We start from the raw sequence: 24,935 nt of genomic DNA, 5'->3' as shown, positions 1-24,935 counted from the left end.
AAAATTCTGGCAAGTCAGAGAAATGAGGACAATCCCTAAACGCATTAGTAATTTTGTACAGCAGATTACTGCTCCAACAAATGCACTCCCTGGATAAAAGGGAGAGACACCATGTTCTAAACATACAAAACAAAAATATTTTATTATCTCTGACTTAGATTGGATCAAAAACAGAGCACAGTCCATTTTTCATACAACTACATTAATAAAATCATTTGAATATTCAAAATGCAAATAGTGCCTAACAGTCACACTCACTTTTACAAAGTTAGTCTACAAGACTTTTGCTGAGACATAAACCAAGTAAAGTTACTCTGTCCACTGTCATGAGGAAAGACTGTAGCATCTTTCAAAAGAGGAGTTTTAAACTATACATAGTCATATCTCATGTGTCCTTGGTGGGTTATCTGGTTTGTGAGTTAACCAGATCATAGAAAACCACTCAAAGATCTAAGTTCTTGATGTCTGATTTTCAGTTCTCAAGATGGCATGTGTGTGCCTAATTAATAAATGTTGTTGCTTTTAGTATGTTTTTACTTTATCTAAATTTCCTCAGATACTCAGGAGCTGACCACACTCTCAACTCTCTGAAGCTGATTATGCTTCCCTGAAAGATCAGAAAAGCAAAACACACGGGATTTGGAAATACATTTGTTTTACATTCCTTCAGCCTAACTCTGGGTGGGACTGAGATGCCAAAATTAAGAGCTTGATTAGTATAAACTCCATATTGAAGGTGTATTACAGTATGTTTCAGCAATTTGTACCAATAAAAGAGGTGTTATATTTTCCTCTCTGCTGTATTTTTGAAATAGCACTTGAGTCTGGTGGTATTTCTGCCTCTAACCGTGAGGTGGCATAACATGCACAGCATTTTAATGGGGGAAGACGGGCTGCAAAACTAGTCGAGCTTTTAGAAACCCTGCACTACTACGAAAGCAATGACAAAGATACGTATCTGCGTGTATGTATGTTGTGGTGCTTTTCACTCTTGCAAATAATAATTTTGAGCATGGTAATACATGAAAATCATGATTATTTTAAAAATAAAATCACACTAATTTTCCTTTCTTAGAAGTTTTTTTCCACTATAAAGTTTTCCTTATAGCATGCTGCCTTTTCTAAGTCTGATTTATTTCATTTCCCAGATCTCTCTTCCTTCACTGAGCTAGCCTGTCTAAGCTTGGTTTTCCTTTTAGATTCTTGCAATTTGAAAGAGATTTGATGGGTCAAGAACAGCCACAAGTTAATTTCTTATTAACTGGGCAGATTAGAAGAAGTGTCTTTTAAATCAGATACATATTACACATCTGTTAAGTACATATCTAATACTTCCCCAAACACACAAGTTACCTTCCAAAGTGGAGTCTTAATTTGGATAAGAACACTGTTATCAGAGTGCATGAGTTTAATATTTCATCATCAAAAGCACATCAGAAACTCATTTCTTGAGCTCATCAGTTCATACTTGCTTTATTAAAGAAAAAAAGGCCAAAGACTCCTAAATAAAATACAGCACAAAAAAACCTTCTTGCATATTTGGAAACTTCCTTGGCAAACTATAAATCGGGAAATGGACTAAATGCCATGGGTCTGGCTTTCCTAGTAAACATAGTCTCACTTTGATCACTGGAGCACCTTATGACAAAGGGATGTAAAAGGGAAGTAAATTGAAGTTGTCATTGGAGGATACTTTACAAAGGAAAAATCCCAGTCCTCCTCTTCTAAGCCCACAGAGAGACGAGTGGAAGGGTGGAAGAGACAGGGCCAGGACAAGATGTTACGTGAGCTTTTGTGGAGGGCAATGGGAGGGGATGCTCATCCATGGGAGGTGATCCGAGAGCTGGAGGTAATGGCCAGACTGGTGGGACCCTGTCTGTACCAATGAGGCCCTGTCACCCTGTGCTCAAGAAGAAGAGCAATCACCATCCAGAGATCATCATCAAAGGTGGCAGGTTCCAAGAGGAGTCAAGAAGTGCACTCAGGACGTTGGGGTCAGGGAGGTCCCTGGCCAGGCACCGGCACAGCCACAGCATAGATCAGGTGAGCACCACAGCCCAAGGCCTGGGCTTAAATGCAATTAAATGCAGCTCCTGAGCAAAGCAGGGCAAGTCCCTGATCAGGTCTCCCAGGGCTGTGTCCCAGAGGACTGCTGCAGGCTGCAAAGACCAAGGATGGGAGCTGGCTGTGGCAGACAGACCTTCAGCTCCTGTCTGAGCTCTGGGCTCCTTGGGGTTTCCTCCAGAGTTGCCAGTGTTGGCACCAGAATGGGTCCTTAGGGGAACTCTCACGGGCAGGCAACAGTGTCCATAGCTGTTTTCTGGTCTCCAAACATTCCAAGGGACGTTCCCTACAGCACGCTAGATACGGCCTCCTCTAAACTTTAGGGCAAACAGACTCATTTGAATTATAAGGCCTTTAGAAACCAAAGCATGACTGTAAATATATGTGTGTGAAAGTGGCATAAAAAGTTGCTGGTTATCACACACCTGAGGCTCTGGCTGCAACCAATAAGCCAAGCAGCTTTATTTGTTAAGAAAAACAACACATTGCATTGTGGATTATTAATACTAGACCCAGGTTGTTTAAACAAGTTGTTGGCTTGTATTTACCCCAGCACTTGGGACTCTCTTCATGCCTACAAAACTGGTTATGGCTACGCATTTAAAGCAGGATTAAGTACACCCTAGTGACATTTTATTGCACGGCAATAAAATGGGGGAGCGACTTGTTTGCTCGTGTATGCTCAGTTCTCATTCAAAAAATGTCATGTGGTAGGAAATGCTGCAAACCTTCCTTATATGTTTTACTAATTGAACAAGTACGCAATGTTGCAGAAAAAGAGGAATTAGATTACTCTTAGAATCACATTCAGCCAACTTATAATTCAGCTTCAGTGAGTCTGCTTGGCACTGACTTAAGGGAGTGTTTTGAAAGCACGGTCACATATGGCTGGTGTGAAATAAATAGAAAACTGGGACAGAAAGCTTATAGAAGTGTTACTGGGTCCTAGAGGGATAAGCAAAACAAGGGGAATATTTTCTGCTTTCCTGGTATTTTTTATGCATGGCTGCTGTTGAGACTATCTTCAGAGTCTCTTGTTGGTTTTGAGAGGCACTAGACCATGGAAGGGCAGCTATTCCATAAAGCTGTCACGTCCAGGACTTTGCTGTGTGAGTGACCAGCAGGTATGCATGCAGAAGCAGGGATTAAATACAGATGTTTAATTTGTTTTAAATCAAAAAGAAACATTCAGACTATAGCTTGTATGAAGGAAATGGAAGTTATGTCAAGAAGACATCATTTATCAGCAGGTGCCTATCAACAGTACATCACGTGTGTAAGCATTCATATGCCTATCAGCAAGCAATACAGGCTAGATCTGTGTCCTTAGCTGCTAAATAATTATTTAGGATCCTGAACAATCTAGTGCCCCCTTACAGTGGAGCAGAGTGCTGCTGGTACTTCTGGGTGACCCAGGCTGCCCTGACATGTTGTGAGCACACCACCAGCATGCAATGCAGGCACAGCTCTAAGAGGCAAACCTGCTGCCATAATCTTGACATGAAATATCTTCTTTATGTGCCCATTTTCACAGATCTGAATTCCCTGCTTGTCCATAATGCATAGATTAGGTCTCTCATGAATCTTCTACAAATTAATGAATCTTTCAGGCTGATCCCCAGTCAATGTTGCAGGATAGTCAACTCCCTAGACACAGAGGGGAAAAAGACTACTTCTCAAAGCCTGTACTGATAAGGGCACCTTGGGCAGCCCTAACCCACCAAACCTCTGAAACGGCCTCAGGGTCCAACCCAACCACTCTGCTGCAAAAGCACTATTCCGGTAGGAAGAGATACAGCCCCATCGCTACGTTGGGCACTAAAGAACAGATTTCTCACTGTAAATAGCACACCCAGCATTGCAGGCAGGAGCTGAATTTGTTTGCAAAAAACTTCCTGCTGATGTGGGAACTGTACATGGAAGGAACCTTCTTCAGTATACAAAACAGGTCCCAGTCTGTTATTTGTTTTAATTAAACTAGATGAGGCTGATACTGGAAGGAGGCGAGCCAATTAGTTTGGGATGTCAATTTTTGTTTGTCACTGTCCAAGTCTGTCAAAGGAACTTGATAGACTGTTGGGTTGGCTTTTTCAGCCAGATAATGCCCACATGAATGATGGGCTTACAGCTGGGTGCAGAGAACATCACAGTTGGCATTGAGAAGAGGCTGCACCTGTCAATATGACACTCAGGGGTGACAATAATTTTGCATCCCCTGAGCTCTGAACAACTGGATGGAGAGGTAAAACTCAAGATCCAAACCCAGCGGACAGCCCTGCAAGGCATCTGTGAGCAAATAAAGCCTGCACTCAAAGTTGTTTGAAAGAAATAAGACACCAGTTGTCTGGGCTAAAATCTGCCATTTTGAGGGCAGGACTACAGGCTTTTGAGTGGTCCAGTTATTTGTTTCCAGGTTTTAGACAAGAAAAGTTAGTTTAGTTGCATGCTAACCAGCTCCTATACCCCTAGCTTCAAACTATAGCATCCTTCTTAATATACGGTAAATACCACCTTATTAACAGTTTCTACTGCGCTATTCAGAGAAAGCAGGTGTTAAAATCAGATATAATTCCCATGGGTTGAGCTGATACAGCTCTATCAAAAATTATTTATAGTACTGAACGCCATATCCTTGCACTAAAAAAACTACTTAGCAAATCCAGGCTGTGAACTGTTTCATTTCAGACAGTTCTTTCAGATCGTGCTTGAACTTAATACAAGTTAGTTACTTCAAGATTTTGTGTCAAAAATCTCCATGGATAGGAAAGAGCTGGGGTCATCAGCCCAACTAACGATGCCTCCAGGAACACCAGAAATTGTAAGATATCATCACTTAATGCCACTGTACCAGGCAAGAATCTATTTATTTCTCAAGACAGTTCTTGTTTTCAGGTCCTGAACACATCAGCTGCTCTTATACAAAACTGGTGGTACCTGGCTCAGTCCTTAGTGAGCATGTAGTGCCTTATTTCAGCAGTCATATCTCCAGTTTTGTTGTTGGTTGAAATACAACTGCAAATATGATTCTCTGTAAAACTTTAATTAAGCAGAAACTTGGGGAGAGGAGAAATGTCTCAAAATTTGAAGGACAGTTCTCTAGCTATTCTAAGTTGTTACTGTTATTCTACAGTAGGACTAATTTATAGCGTCAGAAGAGTTTATACAAACTGATAATCTGCTCTGAGGTTTTAGGATTGTTAGCAAGTTCTGTTCTGCAGTACAAACCTAGTAATTTCCTGAAATTGCATGTTATAGTTAAGCTTAAGAAAACTATCCAAGTTTATTTAGAAAGCCAGTACTTATTTCCCATGTAGCTGGCTGATCCGGGACTCACCTAACACCTTACTGGAAATACGTATTGCTAAAATCAAGGAATTATTGTTCATGGCTTCCCATAAAAACATTAACCAATATGTTCTACTGTATTGGAGGTCACAGTAATTAGCATTCAAATCCATTTATTTTTCTCAAGATTTTTTTCCCCAACATGCATATTGATTGGTACTATTTTTTGTGTCTCAATTTAGAAAAGAATAAGAGTTTCCCTCAGCATTGCAGTGTGCATTTTGGCTTATTCTAATGAAGATAAATTCCTTTCAATCAGGATTGTTCTGTTCATTAAGTGAGACAGATGGCAGACTCGCTGTATTGGTAACAATTCCGAGATTTTAAGTGTATTTGGGATATACTAGTTTGTGTCCCCCAGCTAAAAAGTGATCAATACTTCAGATGGAGGAGAAGTAAGGTTCCTTCTTTGCAGGTTTTTTGTGGCATGTACACAGTTTTTCATTAGCAAGCTGAAAACCTGAAGGACCCACAGAAAGGCAGGGCTTAGATACATTCAGACAAAACTGTAAAACAAAATCCAACAGACATGTCTGTCTTGATATAAATTAAATAGATAAAAACCTCTGCTAGAATAGAATGTGAATTTGTGCAATTGGCTGGGACGTAATGGTTCTTCCTCTTCCTCCTGCCTGGTCCTGAGGGGAGTGCCAGGTTCAGTTGGAGGCCTTTAATCTGTCAGCCCATGATAATTAGTGCAGGGAAATTAATGCTGAAATGTAAAGCCCAAATGGGAGCCAGGCTGATCATAGGAATCACTTGCTAAATACCAACATCCTGGGTTTCCTCTGTACTTGAGAAAGTTGAAACAAGGCAGCTTCTGGAAAGTGTCAGACACTGAACAGTGCTCAGATATCCCTGTCTTTGAAGTTCTGGAGCCATCATAAAAAAAAAAAATTAATCCGTTGTGCTAAGCAGAAATAAAATATGACAGAAGTAGACAAAAATGTGTTCACCTTATTAAAATATTACAGCTAAAAGCAATTCATTCTTCTTCATGATGCCTCAAAAATTATATTATTCTTATTAGTTTTGTGACAAACTACTTGGATTTTTAGTCTTAAGTTGAAATTTTCAAGATGGGACAAATCTTGCACTTTGCAGTGTTCTAGAATATAGGGGGAAAGAGCGTATGAGGGAATACAAGTACACAAAGACATATGGCATTGACTTCATACAAAGCATCCCTCTTTTTGGACCAGTCTGACTTCACGCACAAAACATATCATTTGAGGTACATCCAGTCCTAGGAATACTAAGAAAGGGTTTTTTTCAGTTGTCATTTCTATTGACTTTGCCTTAACACTCACTTCATACTTGGTTTCAGGTAAGGTTAAACAACGTTCACACTGTGTTTTCTCCAAATATGGTGAGAGAGGTGATTGAGTCACCATCCCTGGAGGTATTTAAAAGATGGGTAGATGAGATGCTGAGGGACATGGTTTAGTTGCGAGCGGCAGATAGGAATGGTTGGACTCCATGATCCAAGAGGTCTTTTCCAACATGGTGATTCTACAATTCTATGAAACAGGTGGATACACCACAAACGCTTTATCACCTAAAAATGATATTCTACCTCCATTATATTTATAGCATCCCAATTAGGTTTGTATCGATAAGTAATACAAATAGACCCTGAAAGGGAAAGAATCAAGACAAACCTTCTTCTGGCTCTCATCTGCTCAGACTTGAAACTATATGATTCAAGGGAAGACTGCAAGTTTAGGATCTCAGTGTTGGTGGAGAAGAAATTACCAGCTGAAGACTGTTTAGGGTATTTATGAAGGAACTTGGTGGACCTCCGTTCAGCTTCTGGTAGAGAAGTAGAGATGTGCATATCAGAAGGAATGTCCTTCCTGACAGTCCCACCAAAGAAACCATAAAATGATAAAGCACAGAACCAGAAGCAAACCCAAAACCTTGATGAAGCTTCTGCTGAATGCTGAGGCACGCAGGCTCTGTGGAGAGATATAACTCTCTGGGACTGTGCACAGCACTTTATATACAGTAATTAAGAAAAAACAACATGTTCTGTTAAAAAGATTTCCAGTCCCCCCAGAGGAAATATCTTTGTGCATCACTTTATGCTAGTGGTGACAAAGTAGAAAACAAAATACCACAGTTACATACAAGTTCTTTGTCTAGAAGTATTTACAAATAACTTTACAAATTTTACACACATTTTTCAGGTTTGCTTTTTTACTTTTAAGTTAAGATCAAAATTAATCTCCAGAAGTTTCTAAGGCTTCAGTTGGTGCCTCGTACTGTACATTCATGCTTGGCTTCTTCCTGGGAGAAGGGAGGAAAAGAGTTTAAAAATGTGCAAACCACAGACATCTAAAGAGCCCTGGATGTATGGGTTCCTAGAAACCAACATCCATAGAGCAGTTGTCCTACTTCTCTTCAAATCAGAGACAGCTACAGGTGGTGGGGTCAGGGCAAAAGAGTTTAGGAAACCAGAAGTAGCCATATGTGAATTTCGATAATTAGATTACATTAGTGCTGGAACATCTGGGTAAGAAGAGTCATAGATCAATTCCTACTGCATACAGCAGTTCAAACAATGTAGAGTGGACATTGTGAATTCTAAGTACAGCATTGAAATGATCTTATGTACACTGCAAGGTTTTGACTCCTGCTCCAAATTTTGGAGTCAAAATTACTGACACAATCTTGACCAGGCACAGTATGATTTTATCAGTCAAAAAATACTGAATTTTTTGAGAAAGATGTACCCTTCTTTCAGTTTTCACAGGTTGTTTTGTTTTCATGCCTTAACAACTAAATGTTGTAAAAATATTGAAATTAAAAAAGAAAAAAATTTACAATTTACAAGTGTCCATAAAAGTAAATTATTCAAAAATTCAAGATCATCTACAAGGATCTATGAAATAACAATGCTGATAATGACATTGAGCCTGTGGGAAGAACAATCCACAAGCTGTGAGAAATGGATGCTGGGCTTCTTCCAGAATGATGAGTCACAAGGTTGGTCTTTTCTTCTAAAATCTGTTTCTTCAGCTACAGCAGCAGAAGTCTTGAGTCCATGTTCATTACTTACTTCGACCTAAAAAGCAAAACATAGGAATTACTTACAAATGAAATGTGTATCTTCTAATTTGTGAGGTGTAAATTCATACCAGCCGACAGGTTAGTAACTAATAAACTAGTGGATAAATCACCTCTGGTCACTAATTTCCTCAGGTGTAAGACCCACATATAAGGTCAAGAATGGATGGCTGGGAACAAAGTGGTAGCTTTCTATCACGCATACCACAAAGGCAAAAAATGTTTTTGGAAAAATCCTGCAGGTGGTGAAACATGTCTGAAGCTCACATCTATAATAGTCTTGTTGCAATTTTACAGTGGGTAGAGTCTCAGGAGAGGATACAAACAGGACAGGACAACACAGACTCATCAGAGATCACAGACCTCTCCATTGACAGACCTGCTCAGACACTGAATCAGTCCCATGAGCAGAAGCTAGCAATGTTCCTAAAAATACTAGGGATATTCCTAAGTGAAACTAGGATTTTAAGTGTCTGTCCAGACAGCATTGCTCAAAGCTACGCTGGCACTAGACCAGACCTACTCATCCAAACAGAAATAAGGCACCTGTAAGTTTTAACTGCTGCAAACCATTAATAATGATACTAATATCACTCCTCCTCATAATAATCATAATAATTAAGATGATGATGATAAAAAACCCTAATAAAAGCCAAAAAACAAATTTTTTTTTCTTATAATCCCCATGCTTCTCTCTTGTCTTTGTAGAAGTACATAAAGCAGTTCTAATTACTACTGAGTGACATGGCTGATGACATTATGCTTGAAACAGAGGAAAACACTGCAGTCCTCTTTATAGTCCACGTGCTTGAGTCCCAGTGAGAACATGATGGGTTGTTTTTCCATTCTCTCTGTTGTCTCCTGTCTTACACACATCTTAATTTAAACTGTATTCTGGGTAAAGACCCCTGTTTCTCCTTGTCCAGTAGCCTAATGGACTTACAGGCAGAACAAAGAGCAGACAAGCTATGATCATTCATATTACGTTAAAATATGTTCCTCAGGAGACAAGTTCAAATCTATCCTCATTTCAGGAGTGAAAAGGAAAACTAATCTTACACTTGCTAATCATTAACAATTACAGCAGCAGACATTACACTGAATATGACTGTCTTCTGTGATGAGGCCACAGAACCTTATTAACTTATAAACCTAAATTAACTATGTTTAGTTACCTATGTTTCGTTAATTTATGAATGAAATAAGGAAAATAAAAGGGATGAGAAAAAGGGAAATATAGACAAGCTTTCATCTATAAAAAACATCACACTCTCTTTTCACATGAGTAAAGTGGTAAGGATGGCAAAAGGACTGTAACTTTTAAGGCTTTAAATGAATTTAACAAGCATTGTTTATATTCAATTCTAAACAAACAGAAATGGAGTTTTTCACATCCTGGACACAAGAAATCATATTTCTTAGGGATACTATGAATTCTCAGACTATATATAACTGATATATATAACAATTAACTTATCAAAAGAAGTCAAGAAGGCTGATGTGCTGCACATTTGCATCTGCAAATCTCTGGCACAATCCACTAACTACTCAAATTATTCCCAGCAATTTGGCTTTTAATTCAGACTTTGATCACTGATACTACTTTTCCTCCTCTGTATTGGTCAGTGTATAAACCAACCTGAATGCAAGTTTAGAGATTAAAATCATTTATGGAGAGGTGTAAATGTTGTAGCTGTGCCTTTCTTCTTCCTAGATATCAATTTCACTTTTTCAGTCTAGAAGCTTATTCAGAATGGTCAAAACTCCATTTTACTGTCATCTTTCTGAAAACATTAGTGAAAATGCAGATTCCAATGTAGAGGGTGTACTTAATGACATATCAAACTGTTCATTATTTCATTCTGTTGCCTTAATGTGATGTTTCTTCCTGTTCTAACATACCCCATCATACTGAAACAGAGCTTTTTCTCCTTTTTGGGACTTCATAAACCTACAATATTTGCTCATTGAATTAGAGGAAAATTTTGCCTGTGTTTATTTCTACAAATAGCATGAATAAAGTATATTTAAAAAAACATGCAAAGGTTAATAAAGTTGCAAGGAAAGTTCAGAAGCCGATTGCTGACTCAAAACATTTGGTTAGCAATTGTCCACTTTAAATAAAAACTCCCAGCACGTGCACACTTGATTACTCCAGGAAAATCCTTAAAGTCCATTTTAATTCTGTTAATTGGTAAGTAAAATACAGTAAGTCATTACATCATCTTCAGTCAATTATCTGTATGTGGGTTTCATGTTGCATTTATAGTCTATGAGTCTGTTTAAGATGCATGAAAGGCCTGAAGGTAAATTTAAAGACAGAAAGCATCAGGGCAACAACTTACAAGCATCTAAGTAGAATTTCCAATGAACATCCTCTGTTTTACCAATAATATTTTGGAATATCATCTACTATCTGAGCTTCTGCCAAAATGTATGTACTAATTATGTCTCCCTATATCATATTATTCCAAATAAAATGAATAGATATGCATCCAAAATTATTCATTTGGTAGCAGAGTAGGAAGAGCCTGTGAAAACATGTAATTTTCATAGCATGAGCAAATAGGTGATGACAAAGAGTTAATGAACCTCCCGTGAAGTTCAGAAATTTACACAGACAGATTTTAACTAGCAGATTTTCAGTACGCATTTTTCTTTCAGTATCTAGACAAATGTAAATGCTTCTGCTTTTCCATAAATGGGTTAATCTCATTAAGGTTTATGCTGCATCAGCAATCATAAACCAGCAGTTTTCTTGCTAAAGAGTCATCAGGGAAGCAATTCCATCCTTCACTGCAAGCCTCTACTTGCATTAAGCTGAGGCATGACACGGCAGGCATGGTGATACCTACTAATCCTTGCTTTAGTGGATATGACAATGGAATAGTGTCCTTACTTGCATGTTTTATGTGGATTAATTTTTACTTAAGTTCTAATTAAAATACAATTAAATTATTAGTAACCTGATGCCAAAATTATTTCAGGAGAAGTTTAGCTTTCGGTCCAGTTAGAAGGATTAATGTGGTCGATAGGACCAGAACCTTACCTACAGGCTTTAACTCAACATGTTCCTGGGGGGGCTGTCGGTAGGAGTATGTGTCAAGTCCGCCTATGAAATCAACTGAAAATACAACAGTTCCAGAAATGAACAAATGGAAATGAAAATATGTCAACTGAAAAAGAAACATGAACAAATTATGTTTAAAAAAAAGTAAACGCATGCACAGGTTTGCATACAAGAAATAAACCAAGTAGGTAAAGATGCTGTGGAATCTGCTTACAAAGTGCTCTGTGCTCTGTCTTTCTAGGGGTCCATTTAGCCCACTGCCTAGCAAGGCAGGATAGCAGTTGGCCGAGCAGACATGCACACTCCTGCCTGCGTGCATGCAAAAGGAGCATTCACGGATCCACAAAGTGGATAAATAGAAGCCACTGTGGAGTAATGCAGCTGTTTCTTTTTAGGGCAATCTCAGCATAGATGTCGTAATTTACTTTCAACTCCTTCTGAAGCTCTTAGAAATTCAGGCAATGTAAACAGTTTAGCTTTTGAACCTAATTTCTCCTAAACTTTTATGACTCAATGGACTTGCAGGAATGTAATGCACCAACAAAAATGTCCGCTGACTTAAGAATATACAGGTGAGAACTGAATGTGTAAAAACAGCATCAACTTCTTCAGATGAACTCGTAGGGGCAGGAAGCCTTTTCAGAATCCTTCCACTTCCTTTCAAGATTTCTGTGTCAAAAATAATGTGGGGATATCGTCTCTCCTCTTGAGTTCAGTAAAAGGGTATCTTGGCTGAAAACTCAACTATATGTAGTTCAATCATATGGCACCAACTTAGCTGCAAGACTGTTTTCTTAAATCTGTCTGATCAGGACACAATGCTGAAGAGCTACCCCAGCCTGAGTTCCAGCCCTAGACTATCTGCACCTCATCTTTATACTGTATTTCTTCTTGTTGCAGCTATCTGTCAAAATGCTGTCAGTAAACAAAATAATATACATAAAAATGGACTTAAGAACTAATGGGACTGAGGCCTTACAAAGAGACGTATTTGGAGACACATTTTTCTAAAGGTTGATTCTCAACATATCTAGAAATCTGATGTACGGTACAGCAATTGACTCATTTTTTTTAGAATAAATCATGTGCATGGGTTTTTTTTTATGGTTATATGGTTATGGTTTTCCCTGCTCTCTGAAGGGATTCTTTTTTTTCACTGAGGATATGTGATAGAAGGAGTCAGAAAAATATGTTTTTGAGGTAATTCACCACTTCAGAACCGCACATCATTTCTCTCAGCAATCACAAGCATCATCTGCAACTGTAAGCAGGGAAAGAATTTAAAGTAACTAGTCCTTCTACCAACATATCTTTTGGAGAAAGAAATGATGTTGATATGTATTAATGACTGACAGCACAGACATGTACTTGTCTGACAAAGAAAATATATTTAATAGCACCATCCAACAAGTTTTGAGGTGAGCTGCTCAAACCTGTTTAGCTGAGGCCTCCTCTTTTGCAGTCCAAGGTGTGTTATATAGTATTAAAGCTGAAATTCGACTTAAAATTCATGTGAAGCTAATTCCCAAGGCAAGAAGCTGGTCTATCACATAAGACAATGGAATGCACCATTTTTCATTCTGCATTTTCTTTTATGGCTGAATGCTCTTTAACATGAAGATTCATCATCAGTAATTTGAATTGAAAGTTACTTTTTGTTTTAAAAATTCAGTCTGATTTTACCTGATATTTTCATTATTTATATCCAGTAGACTTTCAGGACTAAGATCATAAATGGTCATTAAATATACAAATCTGAATTTTTACTTTCATTTGATACAAAGACACTACTATGTACATTTCAGTTCAAACAGAAAACTTAGATATCCAACTTGGTCAAATGCTTTAAAAACTTACATTGACTGAACTTTTCAGATGCATACATCCCTTTGTTTAATTGGCCAACAGTAAACAGCAATGGCATTTGAATAGGTTTTCCAAGAGGAAAATGTTAGTTTAGGGATTATTTAAAATAATTTGTTTATTTCTGGTCTGGTTAATGGACTATAGACAATTTCTGCCATAAATTTATAGGACTACAATAATTAACTTCAGAAAGTTGCACATGCCTAGAAGAAAGTTCAATGGAAAAAAAATTCTATGCGGTTCTACAATTCTATGCATTAAATGAAAACCAAACCAAAACAAACCACAAAAACCTAAAATCCCAATCCACAACTTGTTGGCAGTAGGGATATTCAGTCACTAAACAAGGAACACCCCACAGAGTCCAGTCATTAACTAGAGTTACACACAGCAAAACTTAAAATCCCAGGGAGAGGATTTTTTAGCACCCCACAGATAATAGCAGGTTACGGCAGAAGCTAGTTATTTTATCTGCAGCTGGCTGCAAAACATGATCCATATTCCCAGGGAATTGCTCTCTCCTTGTGTCACCTCAGTTATGTGGTCATGCTGGATGCTTTAATGGCCAGCATGAAATGTTCCTTTAGAGTTCACTACCTGCTGGCTTGGAAGCGCAAATCTGTGCTGGCTGTTCACTGTGGGTAGTCCATTAAAATGATGTTCATTCACTTACTGGCCATATCAGAGTAGCAGTTGTCATAATATGCCTGAGTGAGAAAGTGCAGTACACTGCTGGCTGAAGAAAGTGCATCCACTGTGATCAGTAATTTTGAGGGTTATTCTCTTCTAGCCAGATGACATTTAGGTTTGCCTTACTAGTGTTAATCAAGCTCATTCATCCATATGCCAGTAAAAATTTGCTTTCCTTTGAATTCAGTGCAGAAGAATCAGAGCTCAAAAAAATTCCATTCTCCTTTCCTACTCTCTCATCTAGAATTCACATTCTCTGGCAACATCCCCTTGACTTGCTGGCAGGCCCTGTGCAAACAGCTGCCACAGCTTGCCAGCCCACTGATATAGTACTAGCTTCTCCTTTCAAATGTAGCAAATTCTAAGCATGTCTTGGGGGTGCAGGCTATGAACACCGTAATGATATGAAGACAGCACAATTCTAGTAAATCCAGAAGCCTCTTGGCCTGGAATACCTTAGATCCTATTGATGCTTGCCCCTCCCTTTTTACAAATGAGGGTGAGCCCCAAAACTGACAGCTTGAATGGCTGGCACCTCCAGCTGTCCCGTTTTCCAAGAGAAGAGCAGACTATCAGCTGCCTGACGGAGTGTCTTTATGTACAGAAGATTGTATTAACCTGTGGGGTTCCAAATACGATTTTGCATTGAATAATTTTCCTTGCACTGAAATTTTTTTGAATGGCAATGTATTTATGTAATTACATTCATTAAGAACAGGTAAGTACCTGGGGAGGGTATAATCAGGTCATGTAAACGACAAGTAGTAGGAAAAAGAGCCAAAAATCAACAAGAACAAGGAAGCAAAAATGGGGGACTGATGACAAGACAGTTCTAGATGCACAGAGTCCAAAGTTTTGATTTTTCTGCTGTTTACATTTGTAGCTTATATAAGCTTTCCAGATGAGTATGTTTCATTCCTAGAGTCTCTACTTTTTCAGTTGCCTTCCATTCTCAAGACGCACACTGTTCTAACAGCTTTCACTGAACCATCCAGATTGACACAGCTATCTGTCTGGAGCCAATACTATCCATTTTCCCCCCTTCATACTAAGTCTGAGCACCTAAGCCTCATGGAGCAGAACAATCATACATTCCTTTGCAGGATCCCAGGAATAGATTCTCATTTATGTAGGGGACTAAAGAAGGGAAAATGTGTGCAAGACTATTAATTAAGAAAGAGAGAAGAGACATCATTAATCATGTGTGGCACAGTGATTGCTGCTCTGTCTCTACATAGAACTAGCAGACAGTAATCAGGTTAAAACAGGATAAAGTGGTAGAAAATAACTAAGAGACAACCTTTTACATAAACTTTTATTACTGGAAGACAGAAGGGAATATTTCAGGGCTCCACAATAATTCTTAAGATCTTACACCAGCTTTTTTTCTTAGTCTTCACCTAGTGAGATAGACAATAACTTCAATGACTGCCCTACACTGAAACATGCGAGTATCACACTTATCTGCAGGACTGTGCTGAATCACAGAATCACAGTGTCACAGAATTATTTAGGTTGGAAAAGACCTTTAAGGTCATCCAGCTCAGCTGTAAGCCTAACACTGCCAAGTCCACCACTAAACCATGTCTCAAAGTGCTACATGTACACAGCTTTTAAATACCTCTAGGGATGGCAACTCAACCACTTCCCCAGGCAGCCTATTCCAGTGCTTGATAACCCTTTCCATGAAGTAATATTTCCTAACAACTAGTCTAAACCCCCTGGCACAACTTGAGGCCATTTCCTCTCATTCCATTGCTTATTTGAGAGAACCCACCTCGCTACAAACTCCTTTTAGGTAGTTGTAGAGACCAATAAGGTCTCCCCTCAGCCTCCTCTTCTCCAGGCTAAACAACCTCAGTCCCCTCAGCCGCTCCTCGTAAGACTTGTTTTCCAGCCCCTTCACCAGTTTTGTTGCTCTTCTCTGCACACACTCCAGGACCTCAATGTCCCCCTTATAGTGAGGGGCCTAAAACTGAACATGGTATTCGAGATACGGTCTCACCAGTACTGAGTACAGGGCACAATCACTTCCCTAGTCCTGCTGGACACACCATTTCTGATACAAGCTAGGACGCTACTGGCCTTCTTGGCTACCTGGACACACTGCTGGCTCATGTTTTGTTGGCAATGGGCCAAGACCCCTTTGACTGGACAACTTTCCAGACGCTCCTGCCCAAGACTACCATTTCATGGGGTTGTTGTGACCAAAGTGCAGGACCTGACACTGAGCCTCGTCGAACCCCATACAGTTGATCTCTAAATACTTGGCTGTCTCTAATCTTTTTTTACAAAGAAAATCAGCCTGGTCATCAAACATCACATACATCTCAGCATAGCTGGCTACGACCTACGTTATTCAACAGCAGGGCTGTTCCAACAAAATATTTCCGGTGATAAGTTTTCTTCCTATAGAGGTCACTATTTTTCTGTTCTTCATTTTAATGAAAATGCTAAGGTTTTAATGAGAATATTGACTTTTAAAAAAATTTTTATCTTGGTGGTTAAAATATTTGTCTAATGACTAATAACAAGTTGTTATTTTTTTATGGAAAAAAAGCACATGGAAGTATTGTTTAAAATCACATCAGAAAAAGAAAGTTTTTTTCCTGAGGTTTGTACTTAAAGGTGTTATTGCTAGTTCTAAAATAAGATTTTAAATACAGTGAAGGGTAGCCATCTTTCTGCATATGACCAAAATAAATTACAAACAATTCCAATAATGATGTCCTACCTCATTTTTAAACCGTAAGAAAATTAGAAATGCGAAAAACCTTAGCTCACCTGCTTCCACAAATTACTGATTTTCCCCTCCCTGGCACACTTTCTGATTTAACCCCTTTTGGTGCAGAATGCTCTAGAATTCTCACTTTTTCTTACCATTAAAGTTAGTATACTGCCTATGTGCAAATTAAGCTAGCAAAGAAAATATAATCCACACATAAAAGACATTAAATGTCCAGAAACTGCATTCACACTGTACCAAGAGAGAAACAATGCCACTTAGTTTTCACAACAGGTACCCAGTCAATCTACTAAAATGGCAGCTGAAGCAGTCAAGGGTAAAGGCTGTTGTGCAGAAGGCTGCTACAGCTTCAGTCACCTCTCCAAACACGATCATCAACATAAATGTGTCCAAGTTGGCTTCAGAAGAAACAGAATTCTGAATCTGCTTTCTGAAGTTACGCTTTGATCTTTTTTAGTATTCGGATTCAGGAATATGTGTTATGTTAGCATGCCTTCATATTTCTGCTGAGTTTGATAGCATAAACTACAGAGTTCTTTTAAAAATGTTTAGTGCAGATGCTAGGACTGATTGGAATTGATCTACTCCACCTACAGTTCACTGCCATGTCACACGTTAGGTATTTTGTTCCCCCAGGTTGTTTTTTTTCTCTATCAGTTGAGTCCTACAGGGTTGTATTTCTGGACTGCTGTTCTTTGTATACATACCATTTTTTTTTTTTTTTTGCTTCAGTTGCTGTCAGTATGATCCAATTATTTCTTTTGGAGACAAGACTTAAGTATTTATATCTGCTTGGTTGTTATATATCCAAGAATATCACAACTGTTGTTTCTAACCTGGGAAGAGTATAGGGGCACTGCCTGGTTGTGTAGGGATGGGGTCAGGAGGACCATGACACAGCTGGAGCTAAACTTGGCAAGGGAAGTAAAGACTAACAAGATGGGCAAGGTATGTCAATCAGAAAAGGAAGGTTAAAGAAAGTGTACCCCAAGTGATGAATGAAAATAGTGACCTCATTTCAACAGATGAGGAGAAGGCTGAAGTATGCAACAAATTTTTGCCTCAGACTTCACTGACAACCGCTCTCCACACTCTTGGCTCAATGGACGGCAAGAAGGGGACCAGAGTGGTATAGTCCCTCCCACTGTAGGAAAGGATCAGGTTCATGACCAACTGAGGAACCTGAACCTAAGTCTATGGGATCTGATGAGATACATCCCAGAGTTCTGAGGGACTGGATGTTGTGGTTGCCAAGCCACACTTCATGATATTTGAAAAGTCATGGCAATCAGGAGAAGTCCCTGGTGGCTGGAAGAAGGGTAACATAGTGCCCATTTTTAAAAACGATAGAAAAGATGACCCTGGGAACTACCAACCTGTTGGCCTCACCTCTGTGCCTGGGAAGATCATGGAACCTCTCACTTCACGCCAGGCTTACCATTCCCATAGTACAGGCAGCTTTTTACAAGACAGACTCTTAGGTGTGATGTGCTAACTGGGAAAATACCACTCACGCAACAATAACAACAAAATAGATATTACTTAGGTCGAGTACCAGAAATTAGTATAACCCATCTGCATGAAAGTTAGGCTTGAGGGACATGACATTTACACAGAAGAGTGGGAGTCTGAAAAGTTTCTTGTCAAGTTCCACAAATTAAAATAGACACAAAGCTGTTGCTATTTAGAAATGAAGAAGAAAGAAGATTGGTACTGGAAGTGGAAAATGGATTTGTAAAGAGGTTTCATTTGAATGAAGAAGCTGGGTGAAAGGCAGGGACAGGAACAGGCACCACTTAGGTCTGTACGTGATGTCAAGTGGAAAGCTCAGGAGAGGGATGCTGGATGCCGGAGTAAGATTGATTTAACAATAGATGCAATTTAAGTGACAAGGCTAAGGTGCTGGCAACGGGGGGCTGGGATGGCATTCATTTAAAAGCACATCTAATCTAAACAGAAAGGCCAAGGAGGTGGAAGGTGGAGACTAAAACAAAATCAATAGTAAGTTAGCTAAGCAGAAGCTTGAATCAAATCAACTAGTTAAAAAAAAGGCATACTGAGTATTTGGTAATAGGGAAGCCATACACGGGCCTGAGAAATGTCAAGGAGCTCTTAATAAACAATATATTCACTCTAGTCAGAATAACAGTTACATTTTAATGAGAAGATTATTTAGTACAGCAGTAAACCAAAATAATCTTAAAGGAAGGTATGATCTTCAGTTTAAGGAAAATTATATTATTATAATTATATTCCTATGTGAAGTTAATTGTCTTTTATGTGTGTGTATATCTGTGTGTGTGTGTATATATATATGCTATACGGCATATAATATTCATAGAATCATAGAATAGTTTGGGTTGGACAGGACCTTCAAAGCTCACCTAGTCCAACTGCCATGCAAGAAGCAGGGATATCTTCAACTGCATCAGGTTTCTCAGAGCCCTGTCCAACCTGACCTTGAACATTTCCATGGATGGGGTACCTACCACCTCTCTGGGCAACCTGTTTCAGTGTTTCACCGCCCTTGTAAAAGATTCCTTCCTTATTTCTAGTCGGAATATTCAGAATCAATGGCAGAAATGCTTAACTTTAATTATATTTACAAAACAGAAATTTATGAAGTAATAGTAGCCTTTAAAAACTCTCCTTTCTAGTTATCTGGAAATCGATTCAAAGCTAAGGGGAATCTTGTAGATACTTACATTTGAAACAAAATATGTATATATACAAATGCATACCCAACCATATGCAGATAAATATCCATCTACACACATGTTTACATATATATATATATGTTTGTATGTATTTATCTGAGCAGGTAAAATTGTCTAATATATGACACTACACTGTTCTGACACATTTCTCTGTTCAGAGAACTGTGTTAGTGCTTTCTGCAAATAATACATAAAAAGTATTTTGTTTCCACACAGATATTTCTAAACACTTCAGGTGTACTCCAGAAGTCACATTTAAACCATTATAAATGTACATATTTCTACACTCAGAATTCAAAATCGTGGATGGAAGCTAGTGATTGCAGCTCTGTACATTTTTGTCTCTGACAGCACTTCATTCATATAAAAGAGATCTCAAAAAAAAATTATATTTTACACTCCTAAACTCCCCATCAACTCTGTACAAGAAGCACAGAGTTGTACATCAACAGTTGTACAGAGAAGTACATCAACTCTGTACAAGAAGGAATGAGTAGATAACTGATTTGATCAAAACAACCAAGTGTCATTTCAGTGTATGAAGTAGAGGAGAGTGTGTATCATATACTGAGCTACCCGTGGCACCAGACAGCTGGCTCTGGGTATTCCCTTTCTTTCTCATCCACACAGGAATATTTCAAAGCTGTGCTATGTGTGCACCACTACTGCCCTCATATACTAATATTCTGGGGAATATCTAACAATACTTCTTCATGTTAAAGTGACTGAAGAGATTCTTTCCTTCTGAATTTCAGGGGAAAAACCAAACATCTTGTGCCTATGGAAGGAATTGTGGGAAGGAACTGGAGGACCCTTATAACCTGAGTGATTTACCCTTTTCCTTAATGAACAATTAATGAGCTACTGGCTTGCATGGAAATGAAATCTTGACTATTATTTTCATACCCACTGTTGGGCAAGTTTGTCTGCGTTTATACTCATAACTAAACTCAGTGCAGGAAGAGGAAATTCAAGGCAACCCTACAGTACAAAATAAAATCTTTACTGAAGATTGACCCAAGTATTTCACTCAAGTGGCATAGAAACTCAAAGGGCATTTCTTCAAGTTACTTAAGTCATACCTTATAGTGAGCTATGCTCTATCAATGAAAAACTGGAATTAGTTTACCGTCATGAGATGATGATGTTTTCTCATGCTTTGCCCACATCCTATCTGGATAAAACTGACATGTTGCATTACACATTAAATGTGTGGTACTTTCAGGCAGATAATTTCTGCTGCTGCTGAAAGTATTAAAAGGAACATGACTTCCCTTTTTGTATACTGGGAACTATCTATTATTTAAAGACAATCTCTCAGCTAGAAGAAAGCGTTCTGAACAATCCAAGGAGATTACAACTGGAAATAAAGACTGTTTTGTACATTCTGCTATGGGAATGTAAAAGCAGAGGGTAGCATGGGTATATTTTTTTGAGTTCTTTTTTTTAAGGTGGATAATTCATTTACAGTTTTTATGCAGAGAAAAGAATGGGGAATCATGCCTCTGTTGCAATTTCTTTTGCCACTGACTTAACTAGTATCAAGATTTCTTCTAGTGTTCAGTATTTGTATTGTTCAACTGCTTTTAGCTTACAACACCTCAGAGGTTTTACCCTTGGTGGTGTGCATTATATCTATGCACATGTTTCCATAGGAACGAGAATAAATGCTTGTTCAGGCAATGTAAAATAACCTAATGTCCAAAAAAAAAGTTTAAGTAGTATGTAGTGCTAATTTAAATCATATAACATCCCTGATGTTTTCTTTTCTCCTTTCATTAAATATTTCAGAATTCATTGTGTTAGTTTAGTGTAGGAGTGAGCATGCTTTTTCAGTTAATTCACACATTAAGGCTAATGATCAATAGGAAACCAATGGGACTGTAAGATCAGTTAGAATAACAGGTTTATCCTTTATTTTTTCAGTATGGGAGAAAGTGGAGTCAGGTATAAGTAGGACAGTAAATAGGTGAGTCGGTGTTAATAAACAAAATCCAGTTGGACAGACCTCCTAAGTCTACAGAAACTGGATCTTGATATTTGTCTCCATTAAATGTTTGGTGGGATGGGCCCGGGCCACAGCTGAACTGAGGGAGACTCCTGAATACGCGTGGTGCTATTTCTGATTGCATTTCAACCTCTCATCCTGCTTATAGTACGTAACTGTGAAGTGATAAGAGCAGCTGCTAGCTGGGAATGAGAAAACTCCTGGGCATCAGCCACCCTGAAACCTGGACATCCCCTCCATGCAAAGAGCAGCAGGAACTGCTTGTCATCAGCCAGATGTTTTATAACATTAGCTGGGCTCCCTGGCTTTCCAGCTGTCATGGACTACATTTTAGGAAAGCTGTGTTATCCTCTTCATCAGAAGTCCACATTTGCTTATTTTTAGAAAACCATTCAGTTGAATAAACACTTACAGAATACGTGTCGGTTATGGACTATTATAATTCTGTGCCTAGTAATATGTGTAGTCTATGCCTGGTGAAAATAACTGTTGTCTCACCAAAACCGGTCTATCAAAATTCTGGGGGTTTGGTGCTTGTCCAGATGAACAGAAAGATGCAAGTTGTTTTCAAGCCTTCTGAAACTACTAACAGTTACTGCTATTTTACAGAAACGTCAAAGCCAGGAGAATGCTATCAACTTGACAGCTATAGTGCTGTTTCAGTGCCAGGCAGTAAAATTTTAAAAGTCTGTGTAAAGCATATTCATCCATTGGTCAGTAACGATGGATTCTTTTTTCAATATCTGAAGCCATTGTGGCCTATAGGTGAGAGTGGTGAGTGCTGAAGCCCAGTGATGATCTGTGCTGCTGGCTGGTGTTTGGCAAGTTTTGTAATTCCACATTTTCAGTGAGGTAATTTAGGATCATCATTGTCTAGGGATGTTTGATTTTTGTATTGCCTAACAGAAATGTAGTGTGGGATCATCCTTCTTCAAGACGGTAACATTAAATTTCCAGAGGGCAGACTTTGATCTCTTCAGCAGGCTGGTTGGTGAAGTCTCATGGGAGACAGTACTCAAGGGCAAGGGAGCCCAGGAGGGCTGGGAGCTCTTCAAAAGGGTGGTCCTAGCAGCTCAGGAGAAAGCTATCCCCGTGGTCCAGAAAAAAAGCCGGCAGGGGAGAAAGCCAGCTTGGTTGAATAGAGAGATCTTGAGGGATATCAAGAAGAAAAGAAATGTTTATGGCCTCTGGAAGAAGGGACAGGCCTCTTGGGTGGACTACAGGAGGGAAGTGAGATTGTGTAGGGAAAAAATCAGAAGGGCTAAGGCTCAGCTAGAAATTGGATTGGCCAAGTCAGTGAAAGATAACAAAAAATCTTTCTACAAATATATAAATAATAAAAGGAGGACTAGGGAGACCATACAGTCCCTATTGGACACAGAAGGAACAACAGTAACAGGGGATGAGGAAAAGGCTGAGGTACTTAATGCCTTCTTTGCCTCAGTCTTTAGTCGTAAGGAGGGTCGTTCCGCCTGTGTACAAACCCAGGAGCTAGAGGAGCAAAATGAGGCTCCCATGATCCAAGAGGAGGTGGTCAGAGCCTTGCTAGCCCGACTGGACAGTCACAAGTCTATGGGGCCGGACGGGATTCACCCTAGGGTACTGAAGGAGCTGGCGGATGTGCTGGCCAAACCCCTTTCCATCATCTTCCAACAGTCCTGGAAGACTGGGGAAGTCCCACTGGACTGGAGGCTGGCTGATGTTGTGCCCATCTACAAAAAGGGCCGCAGGGAGGACCCAGGAAACTACAGGCCTGTCAGTCTGACCTCAGTGCCAGGGAAAGTCATGGAACAGGTGATCTTGAGTGCTATCATGAAGCACATGCAAGAGAACCGGGTGATCAGGCCCAGTCAACATGGGTTCACAAAAGGCAGGTCTTGCCAGACTAACCTGATCGCCTTCTATGACAAAGTGACCCGGCTACTGGATGAGGGAAAGGCTGTGGATGTGGTCTTCCTGGACTTCAGCAAAGCCTTTGACACAGTTTCTCACAGCGTTCTGCTTGAGAAACTGTCAGCCTCTGGGCTGGACAGGCGCACACTCTCCAGGGTGGAAAACTGGTTGGATGGCCGGGCCCAGAGAGTGGTGGTAAATGGTGTGAAATCCAGCTGGAGGCCAGTGACAAGTGGGGTTCCCCAGGGCTCAGTGCTGGGTCCAGCCCTGTTCAATGTCTTCATCAATGACCTGGATGAAGGCATCGAATGCACCCTTAGCAAGTTTGCGGATGACACTAAGCTGGGTGGAAGTGTCGATCTGCTGGAGGGTCGGGAGGCTCTGCAAAGGGATCTGAACAGGCTGGACCGCTGGGCTGAGTCCAATGGCATGAGGTTTAACAAGGCCAAATGCCGGGTCCTGCACTTGGGGCACAACAACCCTATGCAGTGCTACAGACTGGGAGAAGTCTGTCTAGAAAGCTGCCTGGAGGAGAGGGACCTGGGGGTGTTGGTTGACAGCCGACTGAATATGAGCCAGCAGTGTGCCCAGGTGGCCAAGAAGGCCAATGGCATCTTGGCTTGTATCAGAAACGGCGTGACCAGCAGGTCCAGGGAGGTTATCCTCCCTCTGTACTCGGCACTGGGGAGACCGCTCCTCGAATCCTGTGTTCAGTTCTGGGCCCCTCACCACAAGAAGGATGTTGAGGCTCTGGAGAGAGTACAGAGAAGAGCAACAAAGCTGGTGAAAGGGCTGGAGAACAGGCCTTATGAGGAGCGGCTGAGAGAGCTGGGGTTGTTTAGCCTGGAGAAGAGGAGGCTGAGGGGTGACCTCATTGCTCTCTACAACTACCTGAAAGGACGTTGTAGAGAGGAGGGTGCTGGCCTCTTCTCCCAAGTGACAGGGGACAGGACAAGAGGGAATGGCCTCAAGCTCCGCCAGGGGAGGTTTAGGCTAGACGTTAGGAAAAAATTCTTTACAGAAAGGGTCATTGGGCACTGGAACAGGCTGCCCAGGGAGGTGGCTGAGTCACCTTCCCTGGAGGTGTTTAAGGCACGGGTGGACGAGGTGCTGAGGGATATGGTTTAGTGTTTGGTAGGAACGGTTGGACTCGGTGATCCGGTGGGTCTCTTCCAACCTGGTTATTCTGTGATTCTGTGATTCTGTGATTCTTGGCCACCTTTTATAAAAAAAATTACATTTTATGGAAGGTAAATGGACTCAAGCACAAGGGAAATTGCAACTGATGTAAAAATATTAGTAGAGGGCTCCCCAAAACTGCTTAGTTAAGGAAACACGTATGTATAAAGGTAATCACACGTACAAACATATATGGGTCTGCTGCTAATACTATTTATTCCTAGTTCTTCATTAATTTTGGAAAAAAAATAGCATATTTGTAAGATGTTAATCACCACTGGAGCTACT

The 24,935-nt window shown here is 39.9% G+C and overlaps 1 protein-coding gene across 1 annotated transcript in view; it reads right to left on the bottom strand.

The window, feature by feature from the left end:
- Positions 1 to 6,932: 6,932 nt before the first annotated feature.
- NKAIN3 (sodium/potassium transporting ATPase interacting 3) overlaps positions 6,933 to 24,935 on the bottom strand; it is a 354,764-nt gene continuing 336,761 nt past the window's right edge. Inside the window, exon 6 of the mRNA XM_069854196.1 lies at positions 6,933 to 8,476. Coding sequence (XP_069710297.1) covers positions 8,463 to 8,476 — 14 coding nt within the window. The 3' untranslated portion in view covers positions 6,933 to 8,462. The remainder of the gene's footprint in view (positions 8,477 to 24,935) is intronic.

Source organism: Phaenicophaeus curvirostris, chromosome 3, assembly GCF_032191515.1.
Source record: "Phaenicophaeus curvirostris isolate KB17595 chromosome 3, BPBGC_Pcur_1.0, whole genome shotgun sequence".
Classification (NCBI taxonomy): domain Eukaryota; kingdom Metazoa; phylum Chordata; class Aves; order Cuculiformes; family Cuculidae; genus Phaenicophaeus; species Phaenicophaeus curvirostris.
The sequence above is the reverse complement of the archived record's forward strand: the minus strand, read 5'-3'. Positions and strand labels throughout refer to the sequence as shown.